This window comes from Chanos chanos, chromosome 6, assembly GCF_902362185.1.
Source record: "Chanos chanos chromosome 6, fChaCha1.1, whole genome shotgun sequence".
In the NCBI taxonomy this organism is placed as follows: Eukaryota; Metazoa; Chordata; class Actinopteri; order Gonorynchiformes; family Chanidae; genus Chanos; species Chanos chanos.
In genome coordinates, this window is record NC_044500.1 from 29,003,144 (window position 1) to 29,020,476 (window position 17,333).

The 17,333-nt window shown below is 40.4% G+C and overlaps 1 protein-coding gene across 1 annotated transcript; it reads right to left on the reverse strand.

The window, feature by feature from the left end:
• Positions 1-7,498: 7,498 nt before the first annotated feature.
• prph (peripherin) lies at positions 7,499-14,195 on the reverse strand. The gene is made up of 9 exons (XM_030778231.1): positions 13,672-14,195; positions 10,907-10,967; positions 10,190-10,285; positions 9,329-9,493; positions 8,965-9,090; positions 8,273-8,493; positions 8,131-8,174; positions 7,749-7,822; positions 7,499-7,597 (listed from the first exon to the last, which is right to left on the reverse strand). Exons 1-9 carry the CDS (start codon positions 14,193-14,195, stop codon positions 7,499-7,501), a joined length of 1,410 nt encoding a protein of 469 aa, XP_030634091.1.
• Positions 14,196-17,333: the final 3,138 nt, after the last annotated feature.

Here is a 17,333-nt window from a genome sequence, read left to right on the forward strand (position 1 = left end):
AAGACTTACCTGATTCTCAACAGCTCATTGGCTGTTCAAAACCTGTGTAAACGGGGAAAACAAAACCCATCAGTCACAGGTAGGGCAGCATAATTCTGAGCTAATAAAATAACTGATAGTAATTATAAGAAAAAAACATGTAGTTTGTGACTAACGTGATTTATCCGACAGATTAAAATGATTCAGTCATTAACACACTGTACATTAAATTACATTTAAATGTTGTCCTAGTTCCTCATAAATTTGTCCGGGCATTGCACGTAGACGTAAGTCAATAACAATTAGTAAGTATAAATATAACCAATTCATTCTTTTTAAAAATGCACTCGTAGTGAAAGATTTTTGGTATGAAACACAAGCCGTATTATATTTTTATGTTGCACAAAAAAAGGAAAGCGCGACTTACTCCCGCAGGAACAAAGACCTCTCAGTTTCAATTTTTGTTTTTCGTTGTTTACTTAGTTTTTATTTACCCATTTTCATTAAACACACGGAAAAAGATTCCGCTTTATTTGAAGAATCAGACCACTTAAATGCGCGACCCTGCGGCTCAGTGCACGCGCGGAAAGCTTTTAATTCGGCGGACTGTGTGAGCGCATGTGATTGGCCAGCCGACTCAACGTAAAAATCGGAGATTGGTCAACTCGGCTGCCGGATTGTGTTATTCGGGACAGCGCACATGTCCTGAGGAAAGCAGCCTAACAAAGCTGGCACTAATCACGAAAGGGGTAAATTAGTCGCAGCATTTGGGGTTTTGTAGAGACCAGAATCACAAATACGATTAATAAAAATAATGTGTGGCGCTGTCAAAGCAAATATAACACAATGGCACCGCTTGCAGATCCTAAAGAGCCACTATTCAAGACGGCTTCACATCTTAAAACCGAACCATTGTTTCAGCTTTACGCGTTTCAGGATGTAAAACAGCGTATCCAGAAAAATGTGTAACTAACTCAATGGTAGAAAAGGTGAGAACGGACAGACTTCCTAATCCAACCACCGTGCTAACAGTTTACCTCAAAGTGTCCTTATCTAACTGCTTCTCAGTACAAACTCTTGGTGTAGACTCCATATGTGAATAGCCTAATTTGCCAAGACAGTTGCACCACAATTTTCTTTTGAGGCAAATTCATCGGTCTCTCTACCAAGACCATATCTTGTTTGTTGTTCTTTCTCAATCACCTCTAGATACAAAAAGACCCAAATATCCAAAGTCCTTCGTACTGTAAAAGACAGGTCCAATTAATGGGGCATCTTAAATCTAAGAAGATACAGTCAAAGTAATGCCAAAGAAGGTCTACCATATGAATGAAACTGATGTAGAACATGGGCCAACATCCCCACAAACCAAGTGAAACTCAAAACTCTGCGGCAGAACACAAGCAGTCCATGAAGCAGCAGTTGGAGGGAAAACAATCCAAAAAAAAGCAAAAAAAAAACAAACAAAAAACTGTCATGTGAGACTACAACAACTCCCTTTAAAGTGCAAGGCTAGTTACATATACCGATTAAAAAAAAAAGTTCCACTATTGCAAAACATACCCAAAATGAATTAATAATCACAATTTAAACAAGTTTTAACAAAGAATTAGTATTTTAAAAGGATGAAAAAATACTACAAAAGTAAATGATACACACTTCATTATAACTTCATTATCTGAAACTTAATTACACACCTAAGCATTTCTTCAATTAAAAACAAAAAGAGTGCAGGGATTTCCCTCAAATTAAGACACAAAGAACAGGCTACCACTTTAACAACGCTCTGCCATACCGGTACATTCCCTCCCTGCATTTCTGCTATCTTAACAATGAACCGTACATCTCAGTGATAAACAAAACCATAAGCACACTTACTTCTCAGTGACAGGGAGTCGTTAGCAGTGTGGAGGAGTTTTAAATTCACAATTTTTCTGTGCTCTTTTTTTGTGTCCAGTCCTCTTTCAGATACATTAATAGTACGGAGGATAACGTACAGGAACCGGGAGTGTAATTCAGCCCATAGGATCAATGGTTATGCAACTGTAATACTTACCCACAATGCTTTGAGTTAACCTCCTTTCCTCGAGTGTTGGAAGATGAGGGAGGGGGAGAGATTAACCCCTTAAATACAACAGACATATAACTCTACCTACACAACTCTAACCAGTAGAAAAATAAACACAGTCGATAGGGCCGGTATAGATAGGTGCTCAGCACTCATATTTTTCACTTAACTTAATCCAGTTCCTTTCTGATGTGTGAAATGATGAGATAAGATCATAAATTTAGGTCCGCTGATTCACAATCTGTGTGTTACATGGAGCACCATCCCAACAATTTGATCACATGAAAACATTTTCTTTTTTTGTAAAGGCCTATTAAATTAACACACAGTTCAGACTTTTCAGTGTATTCTTAGACACCAAAACTCCATTTCCCGATCTGTCTAAATTCAGCTTTCCCAGGGACAATGTCTACTTTGTGATGTTTGCATTGTTAAAAAAAAAAAAAAAAAAAGAACAAAAAAACAGCTCCTCAAAGGGGGCACAGGCTGACTTAAACGAGGTCCCATCTCCTTTTTAAATATTAATGCACATGAGTGACATACAGCATATTAAATGCCTGGTCAACTCAGTGGCTATAGTGCAGTTGATATTTTTTTGCAAACTTGTGCTCATCCTATATTACATCAGAGATCAGGCAAGCTGTGAATAATGTATCAACCATATGTCTCGTGACTGGTTAAGTATATAAACACAATGTGTTAAACTAAACCTAAATGCTTTATAAAACACGCAGAGAGAAAATTGATTAATGAAAGACACAGGTCTACACCTCAGTGGTGATTAGTAAAACACCTCAGGACACTCCACGTATACTGCCCTTCTCAATAGACAAAAACAAATGCATCCCTGGTTATTACTGTTATGACCACAATACTGTTCACAACAATGAGGGCAGTATCTATCCCACTGTAAGAAACATGGCCCCATACGCTTAAACTGGAAATGAAATGATAAATGTACCAAAATACAGAGCGATCTCTGTATAGCATAAAAATTTAGACAACTTCCGACGCTGACTCCAGAGACGTGTCGATTGTCAATGGTACTTGGCGGGTACCACGCAGTGCAAAAGCGCCTAATAAATCCATCCTAAATTTTAAAATGTGCTTTCGTCATTCCTTGCAAAACTCCACAAACTAAAAGACGTTAACTACCGTTCAATAAATGATTAATTCAGGCAAAATAAATCTTCATGATGCAAAAGACTGATTACATTCCTATGATTACATTCACTTTAATTCAATATAATTACTCCTTGTGCTTAAATTAAAATCATAGTTTCATTCCGAATCCAATCTGAATCCAAAAAAAGATTCTGAATAACTATCTTTTGTATTCTTGGAAACGTGCAATGCGAGACAGCAGACAATGTGTGTAAACAGTCTGATACCGTTTGCAAACAACAAATTCAACCATCATGTTCTTGGAAAGAGAGAGACGTCTCGACCACCATCTGACAATATGACATGAAAATCTACCGTTCTAGCACAGAAGCCAAACAGTGGAAACGGAAGACTTCTCACCAGCACAAAACGTGATTCCTTTAAGTCAGAACAGCTGCTCAGTCCGTGTGACAACCTAGGACTGTCGTTCCTGCCACGTGACGGGTGAATTTCATCTGCGAAATTGCGTCGCGCCAGATTCAGACTCGACAAGCTGTATAACTCTTGGTACTGCGATTCAAGCTGTAAAATTATGATCGCGAGTGTGCATTCAAATACAATGACACTGGTAATACCAATAGAGTAACTGCTGACTCATAAATACTGTCGCGATATAGATGTGCAGTACAGTAAATTCTATTTATTTCGGATAAGCCACTTTAGCTCAGTAGCAAAATTACCGTCAGCAACAAAAAACACTGGGATACGGGATAATTCCGGTGTATCTGAATTTAGTCTACATCTTTGTTATATTTAGGGAAGATATGTGCTTTACAGGATCCTACATAATCTCAGTTACAAGTTTTGCACGCTCAAGACCGATTGTGCTCCGAAAGAGTCTGATAGCTAGCCAGCTGGATACCATACGTAGTGCAGGAAGAACAGCTAGCTAAACTATCCAAACTACCCTGTTCGGTCAAACCCAACTCACTCACCAGACAGAGACGAGGTAAGATTAAACTAGTTCGCTGTAATCTCTGCAATCTGCAAAAATCCGGTTTCCACTGCTTCAACCGAACATACGTTCTTCAACAAGCCATTGTCAGGACGGACATGTTTTTACTGAGGATCAGAATGCTAGCATAACTCGCGCCAAACTGTAGAGTTTGAGCCGGATATCCAAAAGAGGTTGGTGAACTTCTTAAAGGTACATCATCTCTCATCAGGGTCGTAAGGAACAACAGGTTCACATCAAACAACAAGAAACTGTCACGCCCTAGATGTAAAGTAGCTGATTACTAGTTATATTACTAGCCTTATTATCAAACCCGTCAGGCCAGCTATTAACTGAAATGTTTAAACAAAACTGTGCAAATCCTCCATACAGCTTTCGAGTAAAAATTTAGTAAATTAAAGGCCGTTTGGTCTTATGCGCGCATAGTAATTCTGACAGATTTTGCCTCTAAATATACATGAAAGATAAATTGTGATAAACACATTTGTCCTATGCGAAAAGGGTACGTTACCTTACCGAGTCACCACAGTACCAGGAATGACAGGGCATGAGCATCTTCACAATTGAACGGTGCATTCGTATTGTACATAGCGCTTAACGATGTCTGGCTCCTTACCTTTGTATTCAGATGGAGCTCTGTTGTCGTAAGACAGCAGCTTTGGTTCATTCGAATAGATGAATGAAATAGCTGTAATTCCGTGGCTTGCTACAAGAGTCAAAACAACGCGTTGCTCACTATAGAGTTTGTACCAACATTAACTTGGGTATGCCCATTTACTGAAATATAAAGAAAATGTTTTGATTGTATTAATAATTGCACAGTATATTCAAGTTTACGATAATTATCATGCCGATCCCGGTAAATAACCTTCTTGTAACCGTAATTTGAGGCTATCTTGATAACACGAAAACCCTTAGACCGCACCAATGGTTTAACCCAGTCACATTCAAGGACTGCGTGACATCGACTGTTCAGAAAACCTGTACATTTTAAAGAGGACCACAAAAGACCTACGCGGTGCCTTGAGCAACGTTTCACGTCACACCGATGTGTAAAATTACACCAAATTATCTGTTCTTTTTGTCCGTTCAGTGCATTATACATGTTCGAAAAATACATGGCACAAAATATTTACCCTATAAAATTTATGAATTTTGTTTTCTTCCTTGTTACTGCATAGTGAATTGAACATGCACGTTTAAGCGGCTCTGTAACTTCACCGTACTACTTAATGCAGCTGAAATAGGCACGGCTATATCGAGCTCAGCCGTAAATATACACTCATTTACTTTAGTCTATGAAGTATTTTGGTCGCAGACTACAATTACTTAAGCGGCTAAGAACTTTATGGGAGTACTAAGTGTGAAAGACTGCAACTCGCGCAGCCTCAATCACTGTCCCCTTGTCAACCTACAGGTCGTCCGTTCAAGGGCAGTTAGCTTGCCCTTGTTTTGGTGAACATTTTCTTTGTCAGCCACTCTCCCATGTGATATTAACCAAGCCCATCCTGGGACGCCTGATATCACTGTCTAAGTGCTGTCCTAGAAAGTGACTGATGAATAAGGTGTTTGTAGCCTAGACCTGGGTTAAAACCAAAAAGAAAAAAACTCACATGTTGGATTTTAAGGTGTTTGAACAAATATTTGTTTTTGGAGAGTGAATATGAGGTGCTCAAGCTTTTTAAGTGTATGCGGTTTATTTATACATGCTATTCTCAAGAAGCACTCTGAGGAGCTAATGAGCTTTTTCTTATCGTGCTCTTTTTAATATCTGCTTTTGTCCCCTCTTCTAATTTTTCTGAGTTACAAAAGGTATGTAATCACTTCTAGAATTGTAAATGTATCACACGTGGACTGATATTGTGAATAAAACACAGTATCCATGCCATAGCAATGATTGTACTACACTAATTGTAATACACCTGTATATTTTTTTTAATTGTTGTTTGTTTGTTTTGCTCTTGGTTACTGATTACACATTCTGTAGATACTTAAGTGCTTAGCAAAATATTTTTTGCTTTCATTGTTTTAAATGTTTTATTACAAATATATTGATTTTGTTTGTTTGTTTGTTTGTTTACATTAGCTGAAATATGCACATTCTACATGCTTTCTAAGTTACTCCCCAAGGGTCTTTCCTTTAAGCAGAATGGAAATATCTAGAATGGAGACTTATATAAGAGCTTATAAAAACACATATCATATGTTTTTGTTCCAGTTTCCTTTATTTGAATTTTTTCATTTGTTCATTATTTTCTCTATGGCAGCAGAAAAACACATTTTGAAATAGTTGCAAAAACACGTTCCTGGTGAGATGCATCTTGTGGAATGACGAGAATTAAATGTTGCTAGCGGTCTAACACGCGCCACATCAAACACGCAAGAGAGGACACCAGTGAATTTAAGAGAAGGGCATTACTGAATGACCCATAACAGAATCTGGCAGCAGTTAGTATTGTGTTTGTGTGAGGCCAGTGTAACACAAGCATCCCTCTACCCTTCACCCCTCCCAAAACCTCCCTTACTTATCCTTTCAGTACTGTAGAGGTAGATTAGATTATGACCTGGCAGTGACTATGACCAGAGAAAACCTACGAGGAAATAAGTGCCTTAATCCAGCTCTGAACCGATCCACCTTTGACTGGTTTCTCATTTGATTAGCATTTAGGTTTTTTTTTGGGTAGCATTAAGTTGCACCAAAAAAGATTGGTCTAGAAAATTCTATTGTTTTCAGTGTAAATAAAGGCCTCAGGTGGTATATAAAAGCTGACTAGGTTGGGTTTGCCCCCATACCTATGCCAATCACAAGAGTACAATAGATGTCTCTGATTGCACATTCTTATGTATAAATACAACATTGATTGTGTGAGTCTGTGTCTCTCAGTGATCATGTCTGTGACTGTGCTCACTGTCAAGTCTTGGGGTGTGTTTGACTAGACGCCATCTGAGTCTACTACTTAAATCTTTTTTAAAATGGTCTTTGTCTGCATCTTTGACTGCCTTAGGTTAAGGCTAAGCATTAATTACAAATGACAGGTTTTTGTTGTAGCACCATTGTCACCGTTTGGTAACTCGAGGGAATTTTCTTAAAGGTACCATCATCCCAAACATCTCCTCAGACTGAAGATCACAGTATTGATTCAGAAATGATTCTCTAATAATCCTACTGGCATTCTTGATATTCATTCATGGACATTCAGCAGTACATATGGCATAAGCATCGTTTAGCTCTTTTGTTATCATTCTTGCTATTTTTTTTCCTTCATTCTCACTATTTTTGTACTATTCACATTTTTCTTGATCCTGGAACAAGCAATTGCTAACTAACTACTCTAATCCTCCCTGTCGGAGTCTTTAGAATCATGGGCGCTACGGGAGTCGCGGGAGTCGCGGGAATCTCTATCTTTCTCCTTCCTGGACTCCTTCACAACCTGTACAACAAACAAACAACACCAACAAAAGTCATGTGCTAATTTCTAGAGGGTGTAGGAAGATATGGGGGACTATGTCTGGCTGGACTGGGGAGGAAAATGAAAACACTTAAAAATAAGGGAGAAATCTGTAGCATTATTAAGAATTTACCTCTCCATCGCGAGTCTCCACAGTCTTGATCACAACTTTCTTTCCATGTCCAGATTCAGAGGGTTGGTCATAGTCTAAGAATATGAAGAAGCATTTGTCAAGATGCGGTATTGACACTTACGCTAGCAGTGCACAAGTTCCATTTCTCATTTAATAGCTCTACTAATGCTAGTCTGATTATATCAAAGGATAATGCATGTGTTAATTGTCACTGCATGTTTTTTTGGGAATCATCTCCTTCAGCTGCTGATGAGCACTGTTTCCATCAGTGCGCATAAGAAAGTCTTTTTGCTTTTGGGCTGACTTTGAAGGAAGGAAGACAGTTGTAAAAACATCAGAGATGCAATGTGTGAGCCTTTTGCAAACATTTTAACAAACTTACCACCTCCACGCATTGAGGATACATTCATAATGGGAACAACAATCCTGAAAAACACCAGATGAAAAGATAGCAAAAATCATGAGGTGGATCAAAACATGTGATTGGAGTTACAGGACTTTGTAGTTTTTCTTCAGTCTCATACCTGCTCTCCTCTCCTTCAAGCAGTTTCCTGTAGGTGGCGATCTCTATGTCCAGTGCCATTTTAACGTTCAGCAGGTCCTGGTACTCCCTCAGGTGGCGAGACATCTCATCTTTCAGGTGACGGATCTCCTCCTCCAGACGGGCAATATTGTCCTGGTAGTTCCCAGTTTCCACTCCGAACTGATCCTCCATCTCCCTCATCTGCCTAAGCAGGGCCTCGTTCTGTGGTCCACACACACACAAACAAACTTTCTTATGACATTTTATCTATATCAGTTTACCAGCTGGATTTTAACCAATCGTATTAAAGACCTATTAAATCTCCCTGTTTCAACATGAGACTCAGAGAATGGTGTGCGGTTTGGAAATCTTGGAATGACTGTGTATAAGTTGGAAAAACGTAGCAATAGCTGTGTAGACTGCTGTGTGAAAGAACTGTTGGAATATTAAACCACTGTTACCTCAGTCAATGAATTTTGCCCACATAATCCTGAAATACTTGTGTCAGTTTGGTAAAGTCCCCAAAATTAAGCAGTTGTTTTGCTCATTTTCAATTAATTTAACTAATTGCAAAGGCCAATAAGAAAAAGATGTATCTTTGTTTAAAAAAATACTACTGCACCAAATCAAAAAAGCAAATTAAATCCATTTTTCATATTTTCATATGCATATATAATGTGAGCTGAGCTTTACCGTGCTCTTAAGTGCATCGATCTCACAGTTGAGGGACTGGATCTGCCTCCTGAACTCGTTGGCCTCTTGCTTGGCCTGTCTCATGGCTTCAGCGTTACGCTTGGCAGAGTCCGTCAAGTCAGTAAACTGCAGGATCAACAGGAGACGGAGAGAGTTTTTAGAAGTATAAAAGGCTGTGGACAAGAAAGTTTGTTCTAAAAACACAATCCAGAATGAAACCAGATACCTTGGATTAGAGCATAATTCATGGGCATTTTGTAGTTCAAAGATCTTCCAGAAAGATCGAATGCATTTCTCCATGGGATTATTTCTCATTTCTCTCTGTTACAAGACAAAAGCATGTGTTCTCCAGGATGTCCCTCACCTTAGACTTGTACCACTCCTCAGACTCCTGCATGTTCTTGGTGGCAATGTTCTCGTACTGAGCCCTGATGTCCCTCAGGGCGGCGGTGAGGTCAGGACGTGCAGATGTCTCCACTTCCATCTTCAGCTGCTGGGTCTGAACACTCACCTGCACATCCTGGATCTCCTACAGGGACAGAGGGACAAGACACATGGTCAAACCTAGTTTTGTTTTTTTTTTTTACTAAAAATTGTTTAACTGAACATATTTATGTTCTGAAAACTGTTGACTTTTGGTTTGTTTTATCCTTGTAAGAAAATTAAAATGAAATGTAGGTGATTTAATAATAATGCTTTTCTGTCTCCATTGGGTAATCCAGAAAAAAAAGAAATTTACAGTGTATTTCATTCCTTTGCAGTGGCATGTTTGTTTTCAAGGGCAAGAAGAGAAAACAACTAAGAGCACAATTACAAAAAAAACAAAAACAAACAGGAGAAGGGAAAGTAGATTAAAAAGAGGAAAGGAATAATAATTTATATGTTGGTGAACAAATAATCCCTCTGAGAAAAAAAGAAAAAGGAAGAGAATGAATTCTTCAGGAGAAAAAAGTTATATAAAAAAAGAAAAGGACAGTCTGTTATATACTTAACTATGAGCTACAGATTTAATATAATGAATATCAGGCCCAATGTCATTTTTTTCAGTTCAGATATTTTAAATTATTACAGCTTTAATAACAAATTTTTTTTTTTTAAAAAAGAGCATTCTGTAGTGATATGGGACATTGGGAGAAAAAAGCATCCAGTGTTTTCTTGGCAGGAAGCTCAGTCACTGTTGCCAAATTTGGTCTGTTCCCAAACGGCAACGCCATGATCCATTTACCTCATCATGGAGCTTCTTAAGGAACTCGATCTCATCCATCAAAGACTCAATTTTCCTTTCCAGCTCCAGACGAGACAGAGTGGCATCATCCACATCCTGCTCCCAGACGAGAAAGAGTTTAGCATAGTCACAAGTAGCAAACCCTTACAGAATTACAATGGGATGGAGACACTCAAAAGACAAATGGTGAGTTTTAAGTTTTTTCCTCTCATGAATTAATCAGTCAATAGAGAACATTTAATTTTGCTGCTAGATTTGTAGAAAAAGTATTTATTGTTATAAAGTTGTCCTTTCTTAATGGAAGAACAACAGTTCTTGACCTATAGAGAAACAAGGGAGTAATGACCAGAGGCAAATTACATTTGCCTTATTAAAAAAAATTCAGACAGATTTATGACCAAAGATGGGGATATGGCTTCTCTTCTGTGTGATCTTATTCACCACAGGGTGTCACTATTGTGACCACCCAACATCAACGTGTCAGTATGGCACATGAGCACTCCAAGGCTGAGTTTGTTCTTTCACTCATAATCATTAAACACCTTAGCTGATCCAGCACATGCAATATCAGCTGTGAGGATGCTACCAATGTCTCAAAGTACATTACAGACTCAAGAGTGATGGCTATGAGTGTCGCTGGATGTGGAAAGGATATAACTGTAATTAGATACAGTCAGGAAAAGGGCGGAAGTGTGTGTTACTCCTGGTTGTGTTTACCTTGCGGAACAAAACCAGATTATTCTCAGCCTCCTGTCTCTTCTGGGTCTCTTCATCAAACCTGAGTGGACACACACACACACACACACACAAAAAAAGACACAACGAAAAATCATCACTGTATTTCTTATAGTTGTTTAGTATGGGTCATTGGGTTTGGGCTAATTTTTGACACACTGAAATAGAAACACATTAAAAATAGATAAGAAGAAATGTTCTGGGATGAAATTAAATGATGACGTCCGACATCTGAATAATTTACCCATTTTAAGTTTTATTTTCAGTTGCATTTTGTACAAAATGTTCCCAGGTGAGTTCATGAGGCCACTGAAGATGGGAGCATGGGCTTGGGTAAGTGCACTCAGTAAAATACCAGTCTGGCAGTCTCCACACTAAAATGAATGGACATCAGCTGGCAAAGTGCCCTGCGACCAATTAGTTAATTTGATGGCCACTAAAAGGTTTTGGGACGGTGTATCAAAGGAGGGGGTGACATGGGTTACACTGTCCCATCTCCAGTTTTGATAAATGAACCATCCTCTAGAGGTCACAAGTATAACCCCATGTGTCATAAGTGTTCTTCTGAGGTTTAATTTGTGTCTTTTTAACAGATAAAATGGAGCCCACAGCAGCTGAGTCACCCAGCCCTTCTTTAGGAGAGGGCCAATGTCGCTCCAGCTGACATTCAGCGTGTAATCACATCACAGAGGACAACGTCTGACCTCTTAGATTTGATTTGATTTTTCCATACTGCCTCACTCACGTGGTGCCTTTACAATATACCAGATGCTTGTTAGCCATTTTTCACGACTCATTGAAGGCATTCCAAGAGGACATCCACCGAGATTATTGGCGCGGCATATGCTGAAGCTGACCTGTGTGATAAAGTCTGTTTAAGCATCTGTCTTCCAAACTACAGTTTGCCAAGAAGAAATATGAAATATTGTCCTACTTGAAGTTTACTGACCTTTGCCAATGTGTCTGAAGTAAAGATGGAACTATACAAACAGTACTGTATTAAACACCCCCCTGGTAAAATATTTATCTGTGAGCCCTGCACAGATCTACTGTTCCTTGATAAAGAAATATTTTCAACAATAAATGAAGAAATAGAACTCCAAAGATAGGCTGTGTGAACCTCATTGATTTGTCTGAGACATTTTCATTACTGCCATATCAGTTTCCAGTCTTCCCACATAAATAGAGTCGTTCTGTATAATGTAATTAAGGCAAATTTCTTGATGTGGGTCTTATGGGACTCTGTACAAAGACAATGTGGTGCATCAATGGACAAAAAGCTAGACAGGTTTGCGTGTGTCTGCAGAGGTCCTATAGGAGAGGTCCACCTTGTTCTCCTAATGTGGTACCTGGCACCAGCCAACTAGCCTGGGACACCCAACACCCACTAATGGAGGTTTGCATATTGAACTACATTGATTTTTCCAACACCCCAACCCCCCCAGTCTCTCTCTGTCCACACCCCTTCTCCCTCTGGACACTCCTCCTCCCGTGCAGTCAAGCTACCTAGCCCCCATTTCTTCTGTGAATGTTAGTAGTTTTGAGTCTAAACTTTCCATGAAGGAGATTGTTTAGCATCCACAATGTGCTATTATGTAATTTAGATTGTTAAAGTCTCCGGACCACTTCAAGATCAGCTGCTACTTGCAATTCTTTTTACATTTTCTCTGTGCTATTTAAATGCTTTTTTTATGTTTCTTTATTATCGTTCATGGAAAAAGTACACTTGAAAGTTAATTTATCTGTGATCCATTCATGACCATAGTAATTTAACTGGACTTTTATATGGACACGTGTGTGTGTTTTATGTACATAATTATTGGATGATGCTGTAAAGCACTGTACAAGCGGTTAAGCATTCAGGATCTGTTACATACCTCAGCCACCACCCTCCAATCCCCACCCCTCTTAAACACACACACACACACACACACACACACACACACACACACATACAGACTGCAGCAGAGATGGGAGAAGGGGGAGGGTCCATGATGCAGCTCTTTTGTTTCTATGTCTTTTTCCTCCCAAGGTGCCACACCCATTCTGTCCCACTACCACAGAAATCATTTTAGCCACAGCCTCAGTTCCCAAGGACCTAAGTGAGTTCGACACACTCCCCTCCAAAAGTGTGATAGTGTCCGGTGTGTGTGTGTATTTGTGTGTGTGTGTGTGTGTGTGTGTGCGGATGTGGATGTGGATGTATACAGGGGTGTGTGTATGTGTGTGTGTGTGTTCAAATGCTTAGGAGCAGGTGGTTAGTACTAAGGACTACGGTTTGAAGAGAAAACCTACCTTTAAACCACCCCCACCCACACTCCTTCCACACCCTCATAAACTTTAAGTCAGATAATGGGAAATGAAGTCCTGAAAGTTATTTAATCAGGAACTTTTTTCTCCCAAATTCAGTTCTACAGAGTTGTCTTCCTATCACTTCTTGTAGTCTCTCCTCTCTTTCTACACACTAACAACCCCCCCCCAAACCAAAACTGATCTCTCAATACCAGGCTCCACAAATACACCTAAATCCCCCATTTAATCAGATTCAGAAACAAAACACCTACTTTTAACACCAAGAACCTTCTCGTGTGTTACTTCGCATGATGTCAGAAGTTTCACTTAGCTACTTCCCAAAACCTTGCCCATATCAACTTATCTGGCAAACGTTCTTGCTAATTATAGTTTTGGAAACGTGACTGTACCCTAAAACATGCCCTGCCCTCCTCCCTCCATTCCCCATAACATACCTCTGTTTGAGTAAAGCCAGATCTTCGGCCAGGTTGTCTCTCTCCACCTGGATCTGGTCCCGGTCTTTACCTGTGAGCTCCAGCTGCCTGCGCAGCTCACGGAGTTCTTGCTGGAAAAGTTCGCTGGCTCGGTTGGGCTGGCCCTGCTGCTGGCCCTTATACTGGCTCAGCTCCGCCTGGAGCCCAGCATTCTGCTGCTCCAGGTAACGCACCTTCTCGATGAAGCTGGCGAAACGGTCGTTGAGCTCCTGCAGCTCCTGCTTCTCGTTGCTACGCGTGGCCAGGAACTCTTGGTTGACGGCCTCGGCGAGCGAGAAGTCCACCTTGTCGTAGGAGACGCGAGAGGTAGGAGTGCTGGAGCGAGCCCGGTAGCCCACTGAGCGAGAGGGAACAGACGGAGGCATGGAGCTGAGGTAACGTCCTCCTGAGTAGGGCATGCGGGATGAAAGAGGAGCATACGCGGACATGGAGGAGGGTCCACCAAAAGTGCGACGGTAAGAGGTGCGGACAGAGGAGTGACTCATGGTTTGGCTGCTGATGTTTGTTTTCTTTTCAGAGTATTGCTGGACTATCTCTCTTTATCTCTCTCTCTCTCTCTCTCTTTCTCTTCTGTGTCTCTCACCAGGGGTGTGGAGAAGGAGGTCAGAGCTGAGAAGCAGCGAGTAAAGCAACAGGACGTCCAACACAGAGCGGCGAGGGCTTTTATACACTCCAGCCGATCATCACATCCCAGCATCTTCCACCCACCCACCTCTGTCTCCCTAGCGTTACCACCCACCCCACCCCACCCCACCCCCTAACCCCCCACCTCTCCCTGGTCTCCAGAGCCCACGCCTTCCTCTTCTCACTGTCCATCCATCACTCCTCAGCATAGTGCTGGCCACTCCCTCCCTGCAGACCCTCTCTCCATCCATTCTCCTTCATCACCCCCCCTTTCTCTCTTACTCCCTCTCTCTCTCTCTCTCTCTCTCTCCATCTCTCTCTGTATCTCTCCATTACTCTCTTCCCTGCCCCTCCCTTTTGTCCTGTGCTGTTGGCAGGCATCCTAACGGTCTCCCACATTAATGCCCCATATCACTAAAGATGTCTCCATCTCTCTCCCTCCATCACCATCTCTCCATCCCACCTCTCCACCACCTCCGCCCCGTTGCCTTGACAGCATGTGTGTAGATACTGCGGGCCTCTTCCGTACACACTGTACATCTCACTGTCCCCTGTCCTTCAGCACTTTCCCATCAATGACATCCTGCTGGAGCTCTCATCTGACTGTACTCTTCATGATCACTCTCTGCTTCTTTTGTCCTTCCATTTTTCTCATTGCACTTTTGCATCTAACAATGTTCACTTAACGTTGACTAAGAGTAGTTCAGCAAATCCAAGCCAAGCGCATGTCAGTTATTTTTGATATATTATGGAGAATAGGACTTTAATGCAACCTGAACTGTCAAGTAAAATTGAGTTGTTCATGTACTCTATGCATTTTAGAATACTGCAGTATATGCATTTTCTTTACATATTCCCCTCTTTCTCTTTTTTTCTCTCCTCTCTCTCTCTCTCTCTCTCTCTTTTTTCCTATGTAATGGAATAAAGTATTGATGTTCTGGTGGTTGAAGCATGACTGTGCAATTCTACCCTGCGCCACATTGCAGTGGTCTATGTCAAATGATCTTTGTCATGATCCTATTTTTGCTGCAGACGAGGCCAACGTTTCACACATAGGAGAACCCACATTACCAGATTCCTACAGATTTTAATGTCAAAATAAAAATCCTGAGATTGCTTGTTTTCAAAACAACTTGTATTGGTTGTCACAATTTCACAAAGTGAAATTATCAAATGAAATTATTATCTTGCCCTACTGCAAGTTTTATAAAAGCTTGTTTATGTGAACAGAGCTAAATAGAATATAGAAACTATTAGAATTCGATTCAAAATTTTAATTTACTGAACTTTGTATTGCCAAAGCACGTAATTACCAAGAAATATCACAAATATTACTAATATCACTAATAACATTACTAATACTTCTAATTGCCCATTTATTAACTGGCTCTTCAAATATGTGAGAAATCATACATGTTTTTCTCTCATGGTATGCAACAGTTTATGCGGACTGAGTCTCTTTAGGTTGTTTAGAAAACATGCAGCAATTGAAGGGCTGAAAAAAAAAAAACACCCACAGCAGCATGCGGCAGAATGACATACAAGGTTTGAAGTGAAAAATGCTGTCTGATCTCCAGGGTGTCACCATGGCAATAAAACAAGCTCTACAGGGACCACCAGCCCACCTACAGTCCCACCCAGAAGGGAGCATTAGGGAAAAGAGAAAGCAAGCACCGTCAAAAATGTATTTAAATCCAATTACCTACCTAACAGGGAAAAAAACAGCATTTGATTTGCAGGCAAGTACAGATGCATTTCAGGCCATGTACGTTTTGGACCTTAGAGGAATCTAATTTTGTATGTGATGAATGAAAAAGTAGTTGACTGTTAAAGGTATCTCTCCAGATAGACAACTCAGAGTTTTTTCAGAGGTTAAGAATTCTCTATAAACACAACTTTTAATAAGTTTGTAAATATGAGCAAGTCAAATTTGGTAGGTACAAGAAAAAAAAATCATTGAAGCAAAACTGAGAGATAAAGTGTAACTGAAACTGCAGATGGAACAGTGGGAGAGGCAGACACATGGACTACGACTGTGGTGTGTGGAGTTAGTGTTACATCAGCAAAGTCCAAAAGTCAGCTCACCGCAGTATGTGTCCATGCGTCAGTGTGTGCGTGTGCGTGTGTGTGTGTGTGTGTGTGTGTGTGTGTGTGTAAGTGTGTGTATGTGAGTGTAAGTGTGTGGAGGCTCACAGCTGCCAAGACATGCTACGGAATGAATCGAGTGTCAGCTTTAATGTTGATGCAATGCTGAGCGTGCATCTTGTTGTTAGCTACTGCAGGCTTTAATGTGCAAGGAAAGTAAATACTCTGTCCAAGACACTAACACACACACATACACACACACACACCCTCCAGTCTCTCTGTGGTATTTCACTCATGTCTTTCTCCTTTTAAACCTTTTCTGTTATGTTTTCTGTTTCACCCTTTTATACTTCCCTTCCATGCTTTTTGATCCCTTCATTTCTCCTTTGATTTTTTCATGGTTTCTTTTCTACTTGTTACCTTGCCTCTCCTCTCTCTCTTCCTCTTTCTACATTCAACTCTACAGTGTAGGTAACTGCATGACCCTCATTCTCATCCAGCGTCACATTTTCAATCTTCCTCAATTTCCTCATGTTTTGTCCTTGCTCTGTCTGTATGTGCTGGTCAGATCTGCTGTGCTGTACAGTTCTAGCTCCTGTTTGTATCTGGCTTCGTTGGGTAATTGCCATTTTGTGTATTAGCCCTTGTACGCAAATCTAATCAGCCTTCTTCATTGTAAATGAGTTTGCTCTCTCCAATGCCTCCACTCCCTGTTTTTCTTCTCTCTGCTCTGTAAATACACATTACACTGGCAAATCTTGCAGTCCTTTTCCGGCAAAGGCCAGAATTCCCATATGGCAGGTGATCATGTTTCCAATATTCAGCGTCTCTCTTTGGGGTTAAACACTGCGAAACACAGCATTGTCATTGAAAACTATGGACAAAGCTGAGAATAGCTTTCAGTAAAGAGCTCA

Excerpts from the sequence above, each read along its gene's own strand:
- prph (XM_030778231.1), bottom strand. The coding sequence starts at position 14,195 with ATGAGTCACTCCTCTGTCCGCACCTCTTACCGTCGCACTTTTGGTGGA. Across the intron at positions 8,494-8,964 it reads TCGATGCACTTAAGAGCACG|AACGAGGCCCTGCTTAGGCA; the intron begins GTAAAGCTCAGC and ends TGTGGACCACAG. Across the intron at positions 7,598-7,748 it reads TGGAGACTCGCGATGGAGAG|GTTGTGAAGGAGTCCAGGAA; the intron begins GTAAATTCTTAA and ends TTTGTTGTACAG.